General features: G+C 28.8%; 1 protein-coding gene across 7 annotated transcripts in view; it reads left to right on the top strand.

Moving 5' to 3' along the window:
- The window catches only part of LOC107442807 (dystrophin), a 238,478-nt gene extending 232,562 nt beyond the window's left edge, over nucleotides 1–5,916 (top strand). For all 7 annotated transcript variants that reach the window (XM_087157549.1, XM_087157551.1, XM_087157550.1 and 4 more), the window contains 2 exons: nucleotides 568–694; nucleotides 5,648–5,916. In XM_087157549.1, the coding sequence (XP_087013675.1) occupies nucleotides 568–694; nucleotides 5,648–5,772 (252 nt within the window). In that variant the 3' untranslated portion in view covers nucleotides 5,773–5,916. The remainder of the gene's footprint in view (nucleotides 1–567; nucleotides 695–5,647) is intronic.
- The last annotated feature ends 14,755 nt before the right edge of the window (nucleotides 5,917–20,671 follow it).

Below are 20,671 nucleotides of genomic sequence, written 5' to 3'. Positions count from 1 at the left end.
TTTGTGAAGTTTATTATTAAGGGTTGTTAATAGTTTAACAGTATGACGTCATTATTCTTTGTTTAAGGCTAATTATTTATCTATATTTTGAATATTTCTTTCAGAAAATTAAACTGCAATAAAAAATTTAAAGAGTATTAAAATACAACTAAGATTAAGATTTTTGCAAACTTAGGGAACATTCCTACTGAATGGAGTTAGATAGTTCTACTTTAATGCACCAATCAAATCCTCAATTTCTAAATGTATATTTCATATAAACTTTTATTTTGATGAAAAAGTGACAAAAAATATTGCTGGTGTAACAATGGGGAATATTTTGCATTAAAATGAAAAGTTTATTTTCAAAACAATTGAATTCTACACAAAACGGTTTATTCATAGCAGAAAGAGATGGGAAGAATATTCCCACTCTTCTTTTAAGATGGAAACCTATTAAACTTTTAAAGTTTGTTTTTGAATGGTCTGGAGTTAGCTCCAAAAGCTCTGTGTCGAGGAATTGACCCAATGTATCATTTCGTAATTCCGAAATGTGGAGTTTTTTATAAATTCTTAATTATTTTTTAGCCTCAACCAGTACCAGTAAGAGGAAATCCTCAAAACAATGGGTATGGTTCCCCTAATCCATCTTGGAATCGCACAGTCATTGTAGAACAAGCACCTAGGAGAAACGGTCAATTAGTTGATCATACTGGTAAACATTGTTTTGTTAGCTATTGATTCTATTTTACTTTTCTATTGCAATGATTCAAATTTCTTACTGAAAATTTTTATGAACGTAGAATCCAAGCAAGAAGCAGAAATATCTGTGAATGAGCCATAGTCTTCTGTATAATTTATTTAGGAAAAAAAAATCAGTAAGTTAGATAAATTATATGCTTTTAGCTGAGTTGCATAGGATAACACTTCACCTTCTGCAATAAGGAATTTCTTGTGGTGGCTACCTATCCTTTTTTCCTTTTCTGACTCTTGCTACTGGCTCTTATCAGTGATTTATCTCCTAATTATAACTACTTTTCTTGCTTCCTTCTACTGAATCTATCTTAAATTGCATTTAGTTTTATTAATATCATTGATTTTATTTAGTGTAACATGTGTCGATTGAAATGATTGTGATTATTAAATCTAAGATGTTAGTTTAAAAGCAAGGTATGAAGCAAAAGTAAACCCTTCACATGAAGGAATTGAGCTAAAAGTATGCAAATTCATATTATTGAGTAATGTTTTCTTTTTTAAAGGCAAGGGTTCCCAAAATGGATAAAATGAAAAACTTTTTGTGAACACAAAGTCTCAATTAAAAAAACTTTCGGTAAGCAAATAACTGTTTTAATTAGTTGAAACACTTGCCTCGCCACCTCAGTTAGACAAAATTTGTTTAAAAATAATTGAAATTTGAACAAGATTTATGTAGGAAGTATATATATCCTTAGAATATTATCAATGTTTTAATAGAAAATAACAATTAGAAATTTTAACTAAACATTTATTTTTTAACTTATGTAAATCGGAATCTTAATGTGTGATTTTTTTTAATCAGACAAATAAGAATCTCAATATTTAATTTAAAAATTACGAGAATGAATATAAATCTTGATGTTTGATTTTAAAATAGATTGTATACTAATTTCAATGCTGTGAATAATAATTTTGATGTATATTTTTTAAGTCACGTGAACATGAATCACAATAGTAGCTTTTAAATAGTTTGAATAAGAATTGCGATGTTTAATATAAAATTTTTAATGTATGAAGCACATGTGCAATCCTAAATCAGGTAAATACTAATTGAAATGTGTGACCTTAAATCATGTGAATGACATGATATGAATTTTTAAGTGTGATTTCAGATCATGTAAATGTAATTGTAAATCATGCCTGCATTAGTAGAAAAAAATGGTAAAATCAAATTTTTTTTTTGTTAAATTGAAAAAAGTGGATAAAACTCATCCCTGATACTAGGATTCCTGAAAGTCAAATGTAATCGTTGGAAAAGTGCAACTGCGCAAAGCAGAGAAAAAATTCTCATATCAATATCTGCTAGATGGTACTGCACATTAGAATAGAGAAGAGTTTTGACTGTTTTATTTTCTTTAATGAGTAGGATACTCCTAATGCTAAAAATATAGTAACACTAAAAATGATGTTCTCACATATTATGCATATCTGACTATAATCTTTGTAATTAGTAAAGTTTGTGTTTTAAATAATATCCTATTCTAAGTGTAAATGTTTCCTTAACTTCTACGCAAACATGTGTTGACAGAAACCGTATTTTTGCAGGAATTCTTATATACAGGAATGGGAGAAGGTTAACATCTGTATCCACTATGTTTCTCATTATTCGCGTGATAAGAATTTGCAGTTTTAGTTGACCCTTTATAGGGTAGACTTTTGCTTCATACTGTTTGTCGATGCACTCAAATTATATTGAAAGCCAGTTATTTTTTTACCTGTGAAAATCCTCAATTATTTCAAATAACAATGTCTCCCTTTTTTATGCTTACCAGTGTCGTTTCAATGATGTCGTTGAATGGTATCAGTAACTTGTGGCTTTACAGCAAAAGTTGAAAATTACATAATCTTACTTGTGAGTGAATAATTGTTTCGTTTCATATTTTAAAAATAAATCTAAATGTAGTGTTTAGAAGGAAAAAAAATTAGCTCATTGTTATAAATGTAAATTGGTTTTATTATTCAGTTTTTGACTAGTTTAAAGGTTTTACTTGCATGCAGTAGTGCACTCATGCTTAATGATGCATGGAAAGTTTATTATTTAAACAAGAGATTGTATTCCTTTAGATTTCCTTAATGTTCCAGGACTCGAGCATAATCAGCCCAATCACAGCAGTGTAAGCTGGTTAAATATAGTTCTGGTTATATTGAGAATGTATAGGGAAATAAGACTCCGTAAGCAAGATAAAAATAATCACTTATACAGCAGAAATAAAACATTGAATCACTGAGGACCTAGTAAGTAGGGCCCTTGCAAATCAGGTGAAATTTTGTATGAAAGTACATAAAACAATAAAAAATGTAATGACACAAAATCAAGATTGTGAGTGATTGGGCATCTCAGCAAAATAGTCAAAAAATCAAGTAGCCAAATGGCCCTTGTAGTTGGGTTTTATTTGGGGTATGACGTTGCTTTTGTTGGCAATGCAAGTCTCATATCAGAATCTCATGCTGTTTGGGAGGTGTAGATACAATAAATCTTCCTCAGTAAAGCAGCTTTTAGCCGTGGAGGTTGTGGAAGAGGAAGGGATACATGTAATTGTTCTGCCAAGAACATCCCACACATACTCGATGGGATTCAGGTTTGAAGATCTGACTGGTTACTTTATTAGATATTTCAGGTCTGTGTGAATGCATGTTGCTACCCAAACAATAAGCAGGGAATCATTAGTTCATCTGAAAAATCTTTCAATCTGAAACATGTTTCAGATGAATATCTCATAAAATCAATCACTTCTTAGAAAAATCATTTGCTCTGGGATTTCACCTTCTTTAGGCGTATATAAATTCCATACTTTTAAGATACTTAAGTGCACATAAATACATTATGCTCATAAATGTAGTTTAAGTATGGAGGACACAGTAAATCCCCATACTGTAAAGAATTCTAGATCAAATTATAGTAAAAAGTTAAGAGCTTAATATTTAATTAATTACAGTGATTAAACTATTTTACGGAAAAAACTACCGTAAAAATTGCAACATACCAGATTTTTTGTTCCGTAAAATTTAACACCAAAAATGGATTTTACTGTTAAAAGTACTAGCACATAAGGTGCAGTATTTTGTACAGTTGTGCATCTAAATCGCTGCGGTTCAATGAATGTGAGCATTAGGACCAATCAAACGTACAATCATTGTGAGATGGCATGTTTCTGCAAAATGAAGTATTGTATAGAAATCAATAGGGCAAAACTGCAATGCAGACACACGGAATTTAGTGAAGGTATAGCGGAGATGTCAACTTTTCAAATTAGCTTTAAGTAATTTCACGTGAAGGGTTTCTTAACAGTACAACTCATATTCGCTGTGTAATGATTTTTGAGGAGAGCCAATTTTTCACGTTATTGATTTATCAGAACTTAGTGAAAATGCAACATAAGGCTATCTAATCGTCATTTCTGTGAAAAATGGACATAAACAGCTCTTCTTCTATGGTCTGCAATTATAAAAGATCTGATTATTTGATTTCATCAAAGAGCTTAAAAGATTTTAAACATTTTGCCCTATCTATCAAATAGTTTTGTAATGATCTTTCATAACTCTTCTTCTCTCTGAGCAAATTTATATTTCATGAACTAGTTAACTCAAAACAAGCTACTCAAAAACTGAAGGTGAAGAATTGATTGTTTTAAAAGAATTATAGTGAATAGAAAAATACAACATAAAGTAGCCAAGATAAAAACAAATGTCCTCTGAAGAATTAATAAATAGTTCTATTTAATCATTACTTTATAGTTAATTAGTTTTCTTAGATGTTTATATTCACTTATAAGATAGTTTTAAAAGTATAAATTTAGATTTTAGAATGAATAAAGTGCATGCCAGAAATTGTTAAGAATGATAAGATCGGTAGTTAAGATTGATAAGACGATAACTTACAGATGAAATGTGTCGTAACCCTCTTTTCACTACCAAATGTACAACAGCAAACAACCCTATTTTCAGATTTTTTTGTTAAAATTTGGGTGAGTTTCTTCCATTTAAATAACAAGGATATACAGAAGGTAGAAAAACTTCCCCCTCAAATCGTGCATCAATCACGTGGTTTTATTATTGAAACAAAAATTATCCTGTACGGCAGGTTCGATCTACCTTACAACAGCTCTATGGTATATACCTAATATTATGCATGAATTTACTATTAAATATTAAAACATAGCAATTAAGTGTTACTTTTTATGATTATTCTCTGCAAACAATGAACTTTCATAATTCTTGGTTGTTAGGGAAAAGAAATAATTTTTAACGCATTTTTTAAATTCTCTCAAAAACAGTAATTTTTATTACTCAACTAAAACACCGTAATCTTGATTAAAAACTGTTAATAATTACCAATAAATCGCAATAGTTGGCACTTCTGAAGTAGTAAGTAAAGTTTTTATATAGTTGAACGGCATTCCTTCTCGCTCCCGTGAAAATGACGGGGTGAGATTTCGTCCACTATTTCTCGCTGCCGTGATATTGACCGGGTGGAGTGTTCAGTAGTAACGCGCCAATAAGAATAAAACTAATAAATTTCTTTTGCCCGGAAAACATTTTATTTCTATGGCAGTAACAGGGTATTTTAAAGGTAATTGTATATAGTTTATTTTAAACTAGTTGCAATACTAATCAAATACGTAATACAAAAAAAAAGGCACTTTTATGACTGTTTTTTTGAAAATTAACCGATTGTTAAGGGGTTAAGACAGTCAGTAAAAATAACAACAATGCAGTTGTAATGCAAAGTAAAAATACACACAAATTTTAAATCAATTAGTTTCAATGCTAGTCTAGGTATTTTGTTTGTATCTTATATTTCGTTACATTTTAATAGACTATTCATCAAATTTTTCAAACACACCTTGTAATTGTCTATTATTATCATGCATGAATGTGGAAAAAAAATTGAAACTTACTTACTTTATCCTAGGTTCTGCACGTGTTGGAAATTTATTACATATGGCAGGCAATCTCGGAAAAGCCGTCGGTACCCTCGTAACAGTTATGACAGATGACGAAGATGCCAGTGGCTCTGACGATGATCTAAAACATTGACATAAATGAGAAACTATATGTTTCATTTCCAAAATGACTCAAATTGCCAAAAGGCAATACAATTTCAGTCTTAGAGAAACAAAAAAAAAAAAACTCATTCCTCCCGGGATGAGAGTTTTCATTTTTAAAGCATTTATACAGAATCATTGAAACCCAATTGTATAAAATCCAACATATCATAGACCATTGTCTGAACGGACATCACTTCAAAACTGCCTTAGCATCTGCACAAAGGGGTGTTTGTTCTCTTCAAATGTGACTATGAAGAAAAAATTTATTTTTTTAAAAAATTCAAAACTACATCTGTGTTGAAATAGATTTGAAGCTGGTGTGGCTCAGTGTGTGAAAGATAGGCTTCCGAGGTAACATATAGAACACTTGTGCGTGTATTAGGGATTTGTGATTGTGAACTTGGAGAGATTAAGGCCTGTATTCATATCATGTATTTTTTTGTTATATTCATTTACGAGTTATATTTTCTAAAGAGAATTGTATTTAAAATTATCTATAGTACTATTTTTGTTTATCAGAGAAATATTTAAAAAAGAAGTATTACTTAATTTTCATAAGTATATGTTTAGCTTTATAAACCATTGCTGTGTCATGTATCAAATCATATGATTTTAATGTGTTCGAGCATACTTTTTAGTTTGACAGTCTAACAAGAATTTAGTTGAAAGCATTTGTTGTCTTTTTTTCCCCTCTGCTTCTGCAAGTGTATTAATTTTCAAATTTTTTTGTGATAAACATTTTGGGGTGCTTTGTCATTATGCAACACAATATTGATCAAATTAGACTAAAACATGATAGAACGATTATAGCATCAATGCAGTGTTTGGCAGGCGTTTTTCAATATCCTGATTCATTAAATATTTTTTGAACCTTGTGATTTTTTGAAAAAGAATTAATATTAGCAACTTTTATGAAGAGTTTGAGAAAGCTAATAATAAAATTTATTTTTTTCCTGTTTTCTTTGAATACAAAATATATTGTCCTAGTGCTATTTATGTGTACTAAATATTAATATTTGTTAGATTAAATATTGGAAATACGAAAAACATTTATTCTTTAGTTTAATATAAAAATAAATAAATAAAAATAATAAACATTTGTGAATTTAGTATTATTCATTAATGGAATTCGTAAATAAAATAATTCCAAAATAATTTCTTCACTATCAGAAATTTAAAGCACAATTTTTCAAATCATAAATAAAGATAAATCATATTCAATAATAATATTTCGAAACTGAGTACAAGTCAGTAGCGTTTTTAAAAAGTGCTTAAAGGTGCTCTTTTTTTTAAATTTATTCGGGGTGCTTTTTATCTATCTATATATTTTTTTTTTCTTCTAAATTTATAAAAAAATCATTATTTTCACAATTTTTTCTCCAATATTTATCAGAAACTAGTTATTTTATCATGATAATGTTAAAAGTTTTTGAAAGTGTTTTTGGAATTTTATGTTTATAAATTAAGAACTTTAAACGATAGAAAAAAGTAACTTTTATTGCTCCACAGATCCTAATTATGATTTTTTTTTTTGGAAAAGTGATTAAAAAAATTTTGTTGTTGTTTGAAAATGACTTAAAAGGTGCTTATTTTTTGTTGAAAAATCTGGCTATGCTCTTTGAACTTTGAGCAAGTTCAAAAATATTAATAAATTTACAGGTGTCGGCTTTTTTGAAAAATACAGGACAAAAAGCAAATGCAAAAGGAAAAAAAGTATTGATTATTAAAGTATTATTCGCGACATTGCACCCATAAATGATATCATTGTATCAGGCCCAACTCAAATGCTCACATATCAGTGAAAGATAAAAAGTGCATGCTTCTGCATTTTATTTCCTAAGACTCATTATCAACAAACCACAATGAGGTCAGTTTGGTTTGCAGCATTTAGCTTAATGAAAAAGCAACCTTAAATTGCAGAAGTGTTTAATATTTGTTCTTTCCCCTTACTTCAAATAAGAAATCATGGGCTGGCAAGGCAACACATCAAAAAACTGTTTTCCCTGTCTTGGTAGATTATATCAAGTACTAAAAAGTGTGTTAGAACAGTAGCTTAATTTTATATTTTCTTTCAGTTGCTGATAAATATAGTAGATGCGGAATAATAAGCTATAAAAAGAAAGTATTAAAAGTTTTTGTTGATTTTCAATTTTCTGTTTCATTAATTTGTATTGTTTTTATTCCTAATATGTTTATATTTATTTTTACTGTTTTTGATTCTGGAAATAAGTGTGTCATCATAATATAAATATAAGTTACGGGATTTATTAAATGAGAAAACAATTTATTAAGAAAAAAAAAGTTTTTTAAAGTTAAAAATGGCCATATTTGTGCTACCTGTAACTTGAAATTCTTTTTACTAAGACAAACAGATTAAAATATTTAACTTAAAACAATTAACTTCTCTCAATTTAGGTTCTCTTACGATTTAAAAATAGATTTCTCAATGCATATTCATTGTTAAAAATAGAAACTTAATCTATGTTATATGATTTCCATCATTTTCATATAATTAAAATTGCCTTAAAATTATTTCATTTTACAATTCGTAAATGTTTTTAGTTTTCTCCAATTAAAATTGATATTTCATGTTATTATTCATATTTAATGAGATAAAACTTTTTAATTTTGATTTTACTTATAGGCAATTTCACCTTGCATGTCATATATGCCTATTTTCAAAGCATGCATCTCAGTAAAAAAAAAGTAATACATTTCAATCAGTTCTACTAATAATTTTTATTAAAATGACGGTGTCATTTACACTTAAACCATTACTTACTTACTTTGAGGAGTTTAAATAGTTTTTAAGAATTTATCTGAGTTTTACGTTTTGAAAATCTGTAAATATGACATTCATAAATATTGATATTACCCTTTCATATAATCATACTTTAACGGAAATAATTATAATAATAAGTAAATTTGTTTTTACAGTTTCTTTTTTTTCCTAGTGTATCTGATACTGTAAATTTTGTTTTCTGAACTAAAACTTTTACTATGTTATTTTTCATTATCTAAAAAAGTATAAACTTACTTCATTAAGAATTATAATCTTAATACTTCATTTGTATAAAAAAGAAAAAAAAAACTAAAAATATCTTTAACATCAGTACCACTTTTTTAAACTTTTACATTCTGATATTTAAAATTCAAGATTAATAATTTTCATCATCACTTTGAACAGTAAAAGAGTTCATCCAAAATATATTGTGTGCCATATTGCCAACATCTTATCATAAAATCATCTCTTCAAAATGAAACAGATCTCCTATTAACTTAAGATATTTCCTCTCAAACTGAGTTTGGACCATTTTGTTATGATTATTTTTTTTAATGTATGCTACTACTAGTTTAGTAAGTAGCTTCCTAACAAGAGAGTAGCCAAATAAAATTCATCTCAATTTTGTCATCTCTGTGATTTTCATGAAAAATAAAGTTTTTATAACTCATTCTAATTGCACCTCTAAATTTAGATACTTGATAAAGAAAGGTTTTCTTTCATGTATGATTTTTTTTTAATGTATTGAAACTTTTAACACCTAATTGTAATTTTTGTTCCTCATTTACTTTTTTTTGTAAAAAAATTCATTGTTATGAGTTGCATATCAATATTTTTTTAAAAAAATATTTAAATTTTACTAAGCAGTATGATTTGTTGGTTAAAAATAAAAGTGTATAAAGAAATATGTCGCACTTCATGGTGATTGTAAATTTGTTTTAATTCATCTGCAGCAATAAAGTGATAAATTTAGTGAAATGATTTGATTTATTTAAATTACATGCAAAGTGTCCAAAAATAACCGAATTTAAAAAATCCACGAGAAAAAAAAAAGAAAAATATGGTTTGCTATATTCTGCTTAAGAAATTAAGTTAATAGGTAACTTTTATAGCTAGTTACAAAACTCATCTACAGATGGCGCTGCTCCGTGCAAAAGAAATTGTAAAACAAAGTTTTTCTATTGTGTGAGAGGCTATTACACCTGAAATATGCACTGGCATGTTTTAAATTTTGTTTCGAAATTGTGCTTCAAGTGGTAGTTATTTATCAAAATATGTTGTTTTTCTCAGTTTGCAGCGCTGTTAATGCGAAATGTTAATGAAATTTGCAAATAAATTTCAAATTTATAAAAAAAAATAAATACACTTTTCCTGAGTAAAGCACATTAAATTCTTGCATTTGTGCATTATTCGTTTGAACTCTGTTATAATGGAAAATAAATATAACAAAAGAGATTGGCATCTAACTAAACTATTCCTGTAACATTAATAATTATTAATTTTATATTCACTAAACATTTTACTTAATAATTTGAAAGACGCTACTATGTTAAATTAAGATATTATGCCCCGTGAAATTGGTAGCAAATTTGCGAAAATAGCAATGTAAATTAAACTTTAAAAAGCCTAAAAGTGGTTTTCCAAGAAGTAATTTATGTATTGAACAAAACAAAATTTAAGAACTAAGTATAAATGTAAAAGTTTTAAACTAGTCAGATATGATTCATTCACTCTATAATAATATAATGAAGAGTTGTTCTCTCTCTGTGTGTCTCTTATAACTCCATTTGTGCTAACGTTCTGAAATTTGGACTATGGGTGTAAAGGGTCAATTGATTCGACGCTTGAGAAATGAAATTTTCTTATTGGTTAAGAGCCATTGCTATGAATTAAATGCAGGTGACTCTGTTTCTGATTGGAGGAAAGGGGTTATTGACTATTTCAACCTTCATCTATCTGAAGGTACCTATTGACACAATCTAGTTAGTATGACTTATATATTAGTGAATTAATGTTTAATATTCGTAGTGGTAGTTACGCTACACTGATATTGTAAGGATAACGACACGTGTAACGACAGTGATGTTTGCTTGCTTGTAGCTCTCATTAATTAAAAAGAGAGCTTATTGTAGATTTTTTTAATATTTATTTATATTTTATTCCTTATGTCAGATAAGCTCAATGATCTACGTAAACGTGGCAGCAGAAGTCAACAAACTAGAATTTTTAATGTTATCTGAAACTATGCGTTTATTCTGATTAGTTTGGCTTTAAAAAGATTTTTATATAAAACTTATTAATTTCGAAATAAAAAAAAGTTGTTTACTGAAAATCTTTATAAAATATATTAATTAGTTTAGGAGAAATGTAACTAATCAGTCAACTCAAAAAATTGAAAATAGAACGCAGTAAAAAATATACGATATGAAATATACCAAGCAAAAAACAGTAAATAAAGTCTAAGAAAAATACAGAACAAAGCACAAACCGTAATCTATAAAGTGAGTGGCGATTTCAAACGTATCTGTAATCTTTCAAGAATGATTTAAAGTAACTTTCGTTATAAGTTTGCCAGATTACAAAATTTGAAAACAGAAGCGCAAATGGTGGTTAGAAGCGTCAATAGAGGGTTCTTTTATGGCGCGTTCTTACTGCAGTACTGAGGCACGTTTGATTTGTTAGTTACCTTGGATTGGCTCGAAAATGGATGCGTGCAAGGTAATAATATACTATACAATTTGAGCCGCGATGGCTCAGGGGATAGAGGGTTCGAATCCCTGCGATGACTGGTCGATACGAATCCGCATCCGGCTTGCACCGACCACAGTGCTGACGTGAAACATCATTAGTGGTAGACAGATTACGGGTTAGAGTCCCTTTGCCGTCAGGCTAACCGTGGGGGGTTCTCGTGATCTTCCTATCCATGTAACGCAAATGCGGGTTAGTTCCATCAGAAAAAGTTCCCGAAGAAGGCAAAATTTCTCCCAATATTTGATTCTGGAATTCCCTTGTCTTCTGGATTGCGTTCAAAATTGCAAGTCTACGGAGTTGAACATTATTAGTCGTAAACCCCAAAATTGGGTCCGCTGTTCAACGACTGTTATAAAATAAAATATAAAATACTATATAATTTAAAGTTTATAATTAATAAGGTTGATATTTAACTATACAATTTAAATGATTTTAGAAAATTAACATTTATTTGAAAAAAGTAAGAAACACGATTTGTCCGATTTGCACAGATTTTTAGCCATGGATTTTTCTGAATTGGATTTGCGCAAGGTAAAAATATTAACAAAGAAGTTTTTAGTAAATTTATTAATAAAAATAACATACAACTAACTCAGTTATTTTATATAGAACATAATTACATTAGTTGGGTATCCATTGTTTTTCTTTATCAAATTTTGAAAGAGTTTGTCTATTTGTTTTTTGGATAAATAAACATACACTGCATATTATTTTAATTCTATTCATTTAATTAAAAATGATATTTAAATAAATGTTTTTAGAAGCATTATAAGCGTACAAATCGAGGTAAACGGATATCAGGAAGTAATGAAAACTATGTTAACTCTTTGCGGTCGTATTAAGTTTATACATGGACGTCATGCTGGTCCGAATTAATTTACTTAAACGCAATTTATGAACTATTATTTCGAATTCTACCTATCTCCGAAGCTTGTCGCCTTAATGTAGTATAAGATCAGAATGTTTCTTTGCTGTGGTGGCTGAGAGCACTGACATATGACTGGAACGATAAAAAAGCATTGGTGGCTGAGAGTAGACATACGACTGCAAAGGGTTAATAGTGACAAACGTAAATTTTATTTCTAATATGGAAAAAGGTTTTAATAAGCATTGTAATATTAAACCAATGAAATATTTTGTTTTCTCCCTCAAGAATAATGATGTATATAAGCTTCAAGATCATAAGATTATTAACTTTTATTTATTTACGCTTCAAAATTCTTTGTTTTGATCTTGTAAAAGCTAAAATGACTAAAATTTCACCAAATAAACCGAAAAATTTAGATAATTTATATTTCGTTATTAACTTTCAAAACCCTATTTTCGATAAGATATAATTTCATAATATTTTTGAAAATTTAAAAAGTTTATCCATTAAAAGCTTAGAATATAATAAATCTCTTGGTAGAACTATTTTTAATTAAAATGATATTAGCAAAAATTTAGGGAAAATTAATATTTCCGATTATGAATGAATGCCACTGTGAATAAGAGAAATATTTTGAATTAGTTGATAAACATCATAAACTAATTATTACTGGTGATTTAAATATTATAGAAAACTTGGAACTAAATACCGCTGATAGCATATATAACAAAAATAAGTAATTATTTTTAGATAATAACATTATTATCTAAAAATATGTAATTCCTAAAAATATATTTTATTTCTAAACTGTAATCCTTTAAAAGCTTTTCCTTAGAAATTGTAAAGCATTAAATATCAAATAAATGAACTCATGACTTATAGTATGAAATGGTGCAAAACACCATTCCACCTACGCGTGTAAGATATTTTGAAGAGTTCTATACATTTGTTTGTCAGAGTTAAATCTTTCTCTTTTAATATTTGAATGTTCTAGAATGAAGTAACTGTAAGTTGGAATGCGTATTAAATAAATGGTATTAATTCCATCCAAGATAAAAATATTTTTAATAATTTCATAACTTTACTCGCCGCAACTGCAATTGTATATAACTGAGTCCTGATGGCTCAGGGGATAGAGCGATCGCCTTCCAATGCGGTGAACCGGGTTCGAATCCCAGAGATGGCTGGTAGATACGAATCTCAGCAATGGCTGGTCGATACGAGTCCGCATCCGGCTAGCACCGACCACATTGCTGGTGTGAAATATCCTCAGTGGTAGACGCATCATGGGTTAGAGTCCCTTCGCCGTTAGGCTAACCGGGGGAGGTTCTCGTGGTCTTCCTCTTCATGTAACGCAAATGCGGGTTAGTTCCATCAAAAAGTCCTCCACGATGGTAAATTTTCCCCAATCCAGGAGTTCCCTTGTCTTCAGGATTGGGTTCATAATTACCTAGGCTAAGGAGTTGAACATTAGTCGTCGTAAACTCAAAAATTGGGTTGGCTGTTCAACGACGGTCATAAAATATAAAATAAAAATTTTACATAACTGTTTCTTTTTTAACACAAAAAAAAAGTTTAGAATTACAAAACACAATTTTAGTTCCATCTTTGAAAAATCAATCTCAACTAATCGATTCTGTTGTTAATTTTGTATATCAATATCACAACCTAAAGGACTAACTTAAAGAATTACAAATATCGCTGATAGCAACTCGAAATTCGAATGTTGAGGAATTCACGTTATTAAAGAATTCCTCATGTGTAAGTAAATATCGCCCCTTTTCACGAAACTCGAACTACTACCAACAAATCGACTTCCTGAAGGGAAATAGAGCCATATTCTCTATACGTAAATCACTGATCTCCCCATGGGATGTTTGGAATCTGTCTTTCCAGGTTATACTTTACGAACTAAATATGTCTCTTACACAGAATCTATGTTCCGAATCTTATCTTGTCCAATGGAATGGAAGTTGGACTTGAAAGAAGAATTTGTCAGCACGGAATGAATGGAGAGGAGACGCTGTGTCTTCAAACAATGATTCCGAATGTTTATGTGTATGTCTCTCCAAGAACTGATTTAAAACATGTAGTAGGCATTCTGATAGAGAGGTGACGAGTTTTATATCGATTTCTTGAGATGGGGGACGTTCTCTCTGCTGGGAGATATGCCAGGAACGTTTATTTGGATGAAGAAGCTGGATCTATTCGAATTCCGATGATGTGTTACTGGAAGTTCCGGATATTTAAACATGGAGCTCCGGAACGATGATTAGCTTTGGGAGTAGGAAGAAAGAATAAAAGCAAAATGAATGTTGGCATCGTTCTGGAGAATCTGATTAAGAAAAGGGGGAAAAAAAGTTCGGAACTGTTTTTATTGGATATTTTTCTTTGTTTCGTTCAGAATGTTTTTTGAATTCAGACTTTATTTATAACAATGGTACAGCTGATTACTCAGAAAAAGATACTAAAAGTGTAATCTAAGTAATGATTTATAAATAAATCACTTTACAAACTGTTCATTAAATGATCTGCTTAAAATATTCATATCATATAGAAAATTAATAGAAGATTTTAAGATATTCACTATATATATATATATATATATATATATATATTTATATATATATAAAGCGAATTTGACTAAATTAGACTAGTGGTCTAAAATTTTATCTTAAAGCTAAAAACAATTTACCATTAAATTTACTATGCATTGTTCAAATCTTTAGTTTATTCAATTTCATCTACGGAGTTAAATAATTGATCCATATTATTGTATGCGTAAATTTTCAATGCTGAATCAATAAATTCACAATGAATTCGAATCCAGAAAACTAAGAGAGTAGGGAGTCAAAAAAATCTAGAAAAATCTTCCTACAAATATTCCTACCACAAATTGAAATTTGTGTAAAGAATTTTGGAATGAAACGAAGCAGCATTTATAAGGAGAAGCCCATCATTAAAATCAGGCTCTTTTTGCTCAATCGGAATTTAAATGTATCTTTTTATTTAATTATCGTTTGGTATATTTTGTGTTAGAATTATGGTCAGTAGAGCATGGAAGCAGTATACGAATCAAACGATTTATCAAACTTGTTTGTATCTGAAAGAAGCAAGCATGCTATGTCTTGGATCGTCTTTGGTTAATATCATTGTGAGATAATTTTACATTTGCAACATTCGATGACGTAACTGCATTACAAATACACATAGAATCTTTTAGAAACTAAAGGAAATCTATCAAAGGTTTTTAAACTAAAGCCTAAAAACAGTTTGGATAATTCAGATTTTAAACTTTTCCCCCCTCATTGATGGAGCCTATCGCATCCGAATGTGGTGAATTATTTATAATCGTTCGTGTAACTTATATGAAAGTTGGGAAAGTTCAATGATTTTTCTCTAAAATTTAGTGCGCACTAAATATATTGTTCGTAAAAAGTTGAAAACGTTTGACCGGTTACAACAAATATATTAAACTAATGAGTTGAAAAAGATTCTTCCGTAATCATATTAACACTACTTTTTAGAGTACACACATTATCGATGATGTAACTGCAATACGTAAAATATTGATAAACATTGTTTGGCCATTATTTAGAATGATTTTTGTAAACAGATCAGAAGATAAATCAAGTTTAAATCGTTTTTTTTTATTAAATAAATATACTTTTCGTCAAATGTCTTCAACTGAAATTTGTTTTAACCTCCATTCTCCAAAGCTAAGAACTGAAATATAAAGCCTTTCCCATTTCAAACTTAATATTTTCCGTTGCCATTTTTATTGCCTCTTCCATTAATCATTTCACAATGTCACTCGATTTTGCGAATGTTTGTGTTGTTGGATACAAAAGGATTTATTTATTTAAAAAAAGAAAATATCACAAATCCTTTTTCTAAAAAGAGTTCTGTAAAGCTTTTCAAAATTTGAATCTGCAACTATTTTGATGACGAAAGTATTTTGGAATGTTTTCGTTGTATGAAATATCATTCGTTTGAATAGAAAAACCTTAATCTCGTTTCAGATTTCGATTTCGAAAACGATTTTGATTTGATGCTTTGCTTAAGGAAAAGTGCAAGTGAAGTTTTTGAATCATTTTCGACTGTAAAAAAAGATGACGGGTAGTATACTGCGACAAGTTTAAGCTGGGGAACCTAATTTCGATGTATTGAGATTTTGTCAACATACCTCATCGTTCTATAAAATGTTTACTTCTATTTCCGTGAAAGAGAAACAAAAAATGGAATATAATAAAAATTTCAAAATTCAAAGGGACTTAAAAGGAGAAATATTTTTTTTCTCAGACCTAAATCGAAACTCTTATTTTGAATTTTAAAAAGAAGTAGCAGCTATTTTTCGTAGCGATAGAAGCTTATTACGAGTGAGACGAAGCTTTTTTTAGGCCTGAAAAAAATATTTTTCTTCAGTTTAAACGAAAGCGTAGCTCTTAAAATTTTTATTTTCATCACTTTCTCTTTTTTTAGTAGTTTTGTTTCTGTTGGTTTGTTTTTCGTCATTTTGATTGCACAGATGAAATGACGACAGAGCTTGCAAGTATCATTTAGGAAACAATAGTAACTTGAATTGGCAAAAGAGGCTGAGCTCATATGGACATTCGAACACAGTTTATTTAAAAAGTATCTAGTTTTTGATTAATGATTCAACAATTTGGTAATAATATTGAGATAAACGTTTCAGGTAGGGATCTGAAAACGATTGAAACTTTCCACTGCCACCAGGCATAGACATCCGGTAAATTGACTCCGACATTTACTTATTCATTTAAAAAAGTTTTTTTCGAGTGATTGCAAAGTTCTCTAACTCATCGTTAGAAATGCATTTTTAATTAAACAATTAATTAAACAATTTTACGTTTTGTTGTGTGTATTGCTTTTTTAAGGAAGACTTTAATTGCTTAATTTTTTAAAACTACGTCTTTTTATGAAACATAAATTATGCAACAATTAACTATTTTAAGGCTGTTGTTATTCAAATTGTATGCTATGTTAGCTCACGCGTAGAAAAATGAATAAATTCGAATAATTGACTTTGAATTATTTTTGATTTTATTTTTGATTTTTAAGCGCTTTGAATAATTTTTGATTTTATCGAATTTTTACGTTCTGGGACTTAATCTTACTGATTCGCGATGGTGACCTCAAATATACTAATTAAATTACGCGGACACTTTTTTAAGTTGCGAAATAAGACGCAAAACGTCTTCTCTCTGAAAACAAAAGCAACCTTTATTTAATGAATTCAGATTTCTAACCACCAAAACATAGATGACGGCCACAGTCAGGGAAGTATGGTCCTAATAGTTTGATCAAGAGGGCTGTCCAAAGTTTGGTTTCCTTAATGTTAAATTAACTTTTTTCGTATTTCGTCATATTACGAGAACTTTCAAAGCGAATCGAAAATTTTTTTTTTGCTTACAATTATAAATTCGCTTATACAAAGGTAATTCTGTGAAAAAAGAATACAATTGTACGTCTAATAGCTCTCGGTGCAGCAGAGCAAAATGTTGAGCTCCCAAAACAGCGGCGACAGCGATGCTTACGATATTTTGACATAAAGAGATAAAGATAAATTTTGAATAAATTTTATTAATTGAAATATAAAAGCATTCAAAAAATGTTGTAGAGTTTTAAATTAAACAGAAAGTTTTTATCGCAAATACTAATTTTATGCAAAAAATATCTAAAAAAGCATATTTATTCTGCATTTAATTTTCAAGCTAACTTCATGACTACTTTTATAAAGTTCCTAAACATACAACAGTTACAATCAGAGGTTATACAGGATATCTGATCTGAAAATATGGTTGGATGACTTAAATAAAAGCAAGTAGGGTCTGACGGAGTGAATAAATGCAAATAGATTACGATCGAGTAATTAAGTGGATAGTGAATCTGTTGGAGTAAATTATTATAAATATATGATGGAGTAAATAATTATAAATTGTATATTACGGAGTAAATGATTACAAATGGAGTATGGGAAGTAATAATTGCAAATAAGAGTTTGTGGAGTAAATAATTGCATATAGGATCTGCGGAGTAAATAATTGCAAATAGGATATGTGGAGTAAATAATTACAAATAGAGTCTGTGGAGTAAGTAACTGCGAATAGGGTTTGTGGAGTAAATAATTGCGAATAGGATCTATGCAGTAAATAATTGCATATAGGATCTGGGGAGTAAATAATTGCAAATAGGATATGTGGAGTAAATAATTACAAATAGAGTCTGTGGAGTAAGTAACTGCGAATAGGGTTTGTGGAGTAAATAATTGCGAATAGGATCTATGCAGTAAATAATTGCATATAGGATCTGGGGAGTAAATAATTGCAAATAGGATATGTGGAGTAAATAATTACAAATAGAGTCTGTGGAGTAAGTAACTGCGAATAGGGTTTGTGGAGTAAATAATTGCGAATAGGATCTATGCAGTAAATAATTGCATATAGGATCTGGGGAGTAAATAATTGCAAATAGGATATGTGGAGTAAATAATTACAAATAGAGTCTGTGGAGTAAATAATTGCAAATAGAATTTGTGGAGTAAATAATTGCAAATAGAGTCTGTAGAGTAAATAATTGCAAATAGGGACCATGGAGTATATAATTGCATTTAAGGTCTATGGAGTAAATAATTGCAAATAAGGTCTGGTACAATAAAATTGGGAGTAAGAAAAACGGTTGATTTTTATGTTTAGTTGCCATCAATGACTTACAGTCCTATGATAACAAATCACACGAACTGAAAATTTTTTAAATCTCAGAGCATGTTTCCTAGATTTTCTACCATTATGAATTTCTGGATTTCAATACAAAAGATTCGTATTTTGTGCAGAGTTTTTTACTTTTCTATTGCCAGTGAATGTTTTGTGGGTTCTAAACACTTTCAAAAGTATTTGCAGTTTTTATTCTCCCAATTTTCAACTTAACGAGTTTTATATTGTAGTTACTCAAGATTAGTTTAGACATATTTGGAATATTCTTTTCTGCGAGACCGTTTTATGTCGCTAGGATAAAATTCATCCTACATTAATAATTCATTATAAAACTCATTGTATTAGTAAAAGCATTAAATTCTATGAATTCTCTCCAATTATCTAAATGCTTTTATTAAAAAGTCACCACTTTGAGCTTTTTTTAAGTGTTCAAAATTTGTATAAATATCAGTTCAATCTATAATCAATAAATTGTGAGTTTTCTGTTCAATAAATTGTTTTCATGATGTATAATTTGTGTTAAAAATTAATCACACTTCAAGGTTTATTAGTTTAGATTTTTACATAAACCATGAATATGCATTAAATTCTATGAATTAATTCTGACTTATTTAAATGCTATTATTAAAAAGTCACCACTTTGAGCTTTTTTTAAGTGTTCAAAATTTGTATAAATATCAGTCCAATCTCTAATCGAACAAATTTTAAGTTTTTTGTTCAATAAAATTTCTTCAAGATGAATAATCTCTGTTAAAAATTAATCACAATTTAAGGTTTTATTAGTTAATATTTTTATATAAAAGTGGTTGGATCTGGAAGAAATAAACTGGCTATAAGTAAAAAAAAAAATTTAATGAGAAAAAGTTTAAAAGTAGAAAAGAATTCTGGTCATAACTTCTTTTAGTCTTCAATATCCATAGAAACATATAATCTCTGATGGAAACTTTTTGAATGTTTTTTTTCTACTCAAATAACAGCTTCATTTTATTCTTTTTCATAATTGTTATTTAAGATGAAAAACGGATGGAAGGATTTTGACAGTAAAACCAATTGTTTTGTTTTGAGTTGTCAAAACATTGAGTTAAAAAAAAAGGCAAATGTATAAATAGAATTCATAAAAATTGCATTCTACTTGCAAGTATAGCATTTTTAAAAATGTGTATTTTAATTTCTGTTTTTTCGAATACGACATATATGCATTTACTCATAACCGTACTTTTTAACTTCAAACTTGAAATGTAGAAAATGCTACTTTTAATATTTATTTAAGTTTTTATATCAACATTTTAATTTTAAAGTTTAAAAAAAGCAGAGTTATTTGTTTTAAAATAGTATTTTCAAAATTATATTGCAAATAATAATAAATTTTTTTTTGCATATTGGTAACTTTTCAGCAACTATAATTTTCCCCAAGCATTGATATTCTTTTATAAGTAAATTCTTTTTACATAAATTTCAAAAAGTATTAAATCGAGATCACTGACAATGTCTTCTGTTATCTGTTATTTCAGAGTTATCATAGGAAAGTTATCCAATTACTTGTATTTATGAGGTAAAGTAGGTATTAGAACATTAAAAATTAATAATTTTATAAAGATTTATAAAACTTTAAATAATATATTCGTATGCAAGACAAAATCTGACTTCGACAAAAAAAAGTAAAAAAAAAAAAAAAAGCGTCAAGTTTTTAGTTTTAGACATCATTATTTAAGGTTTTACATTTATCTACATACCAGAGTACCAACATTCAATT

The sequence above is a fragment of the Parasteatoda tepidariorum genome, chromosome 2 (genome assembly GCF_982258835.1).
Source record: "Parasteatoda tepidariorum strain Cologne lab strain chromosome 2, Ptep-v5.0, whole genome shotgun sequence".
NCBI classification, from domain to species: domain Eukaryota; kingdom Metazoa; phylum Arthropoda; class Arachnida; order Araneae; family Theridiidae; genus Parasteatoda; species Parasteatoda tepidariorum.
This window is presented reverse-complemented; position numbering and strand designations above follow the sequence as displayed.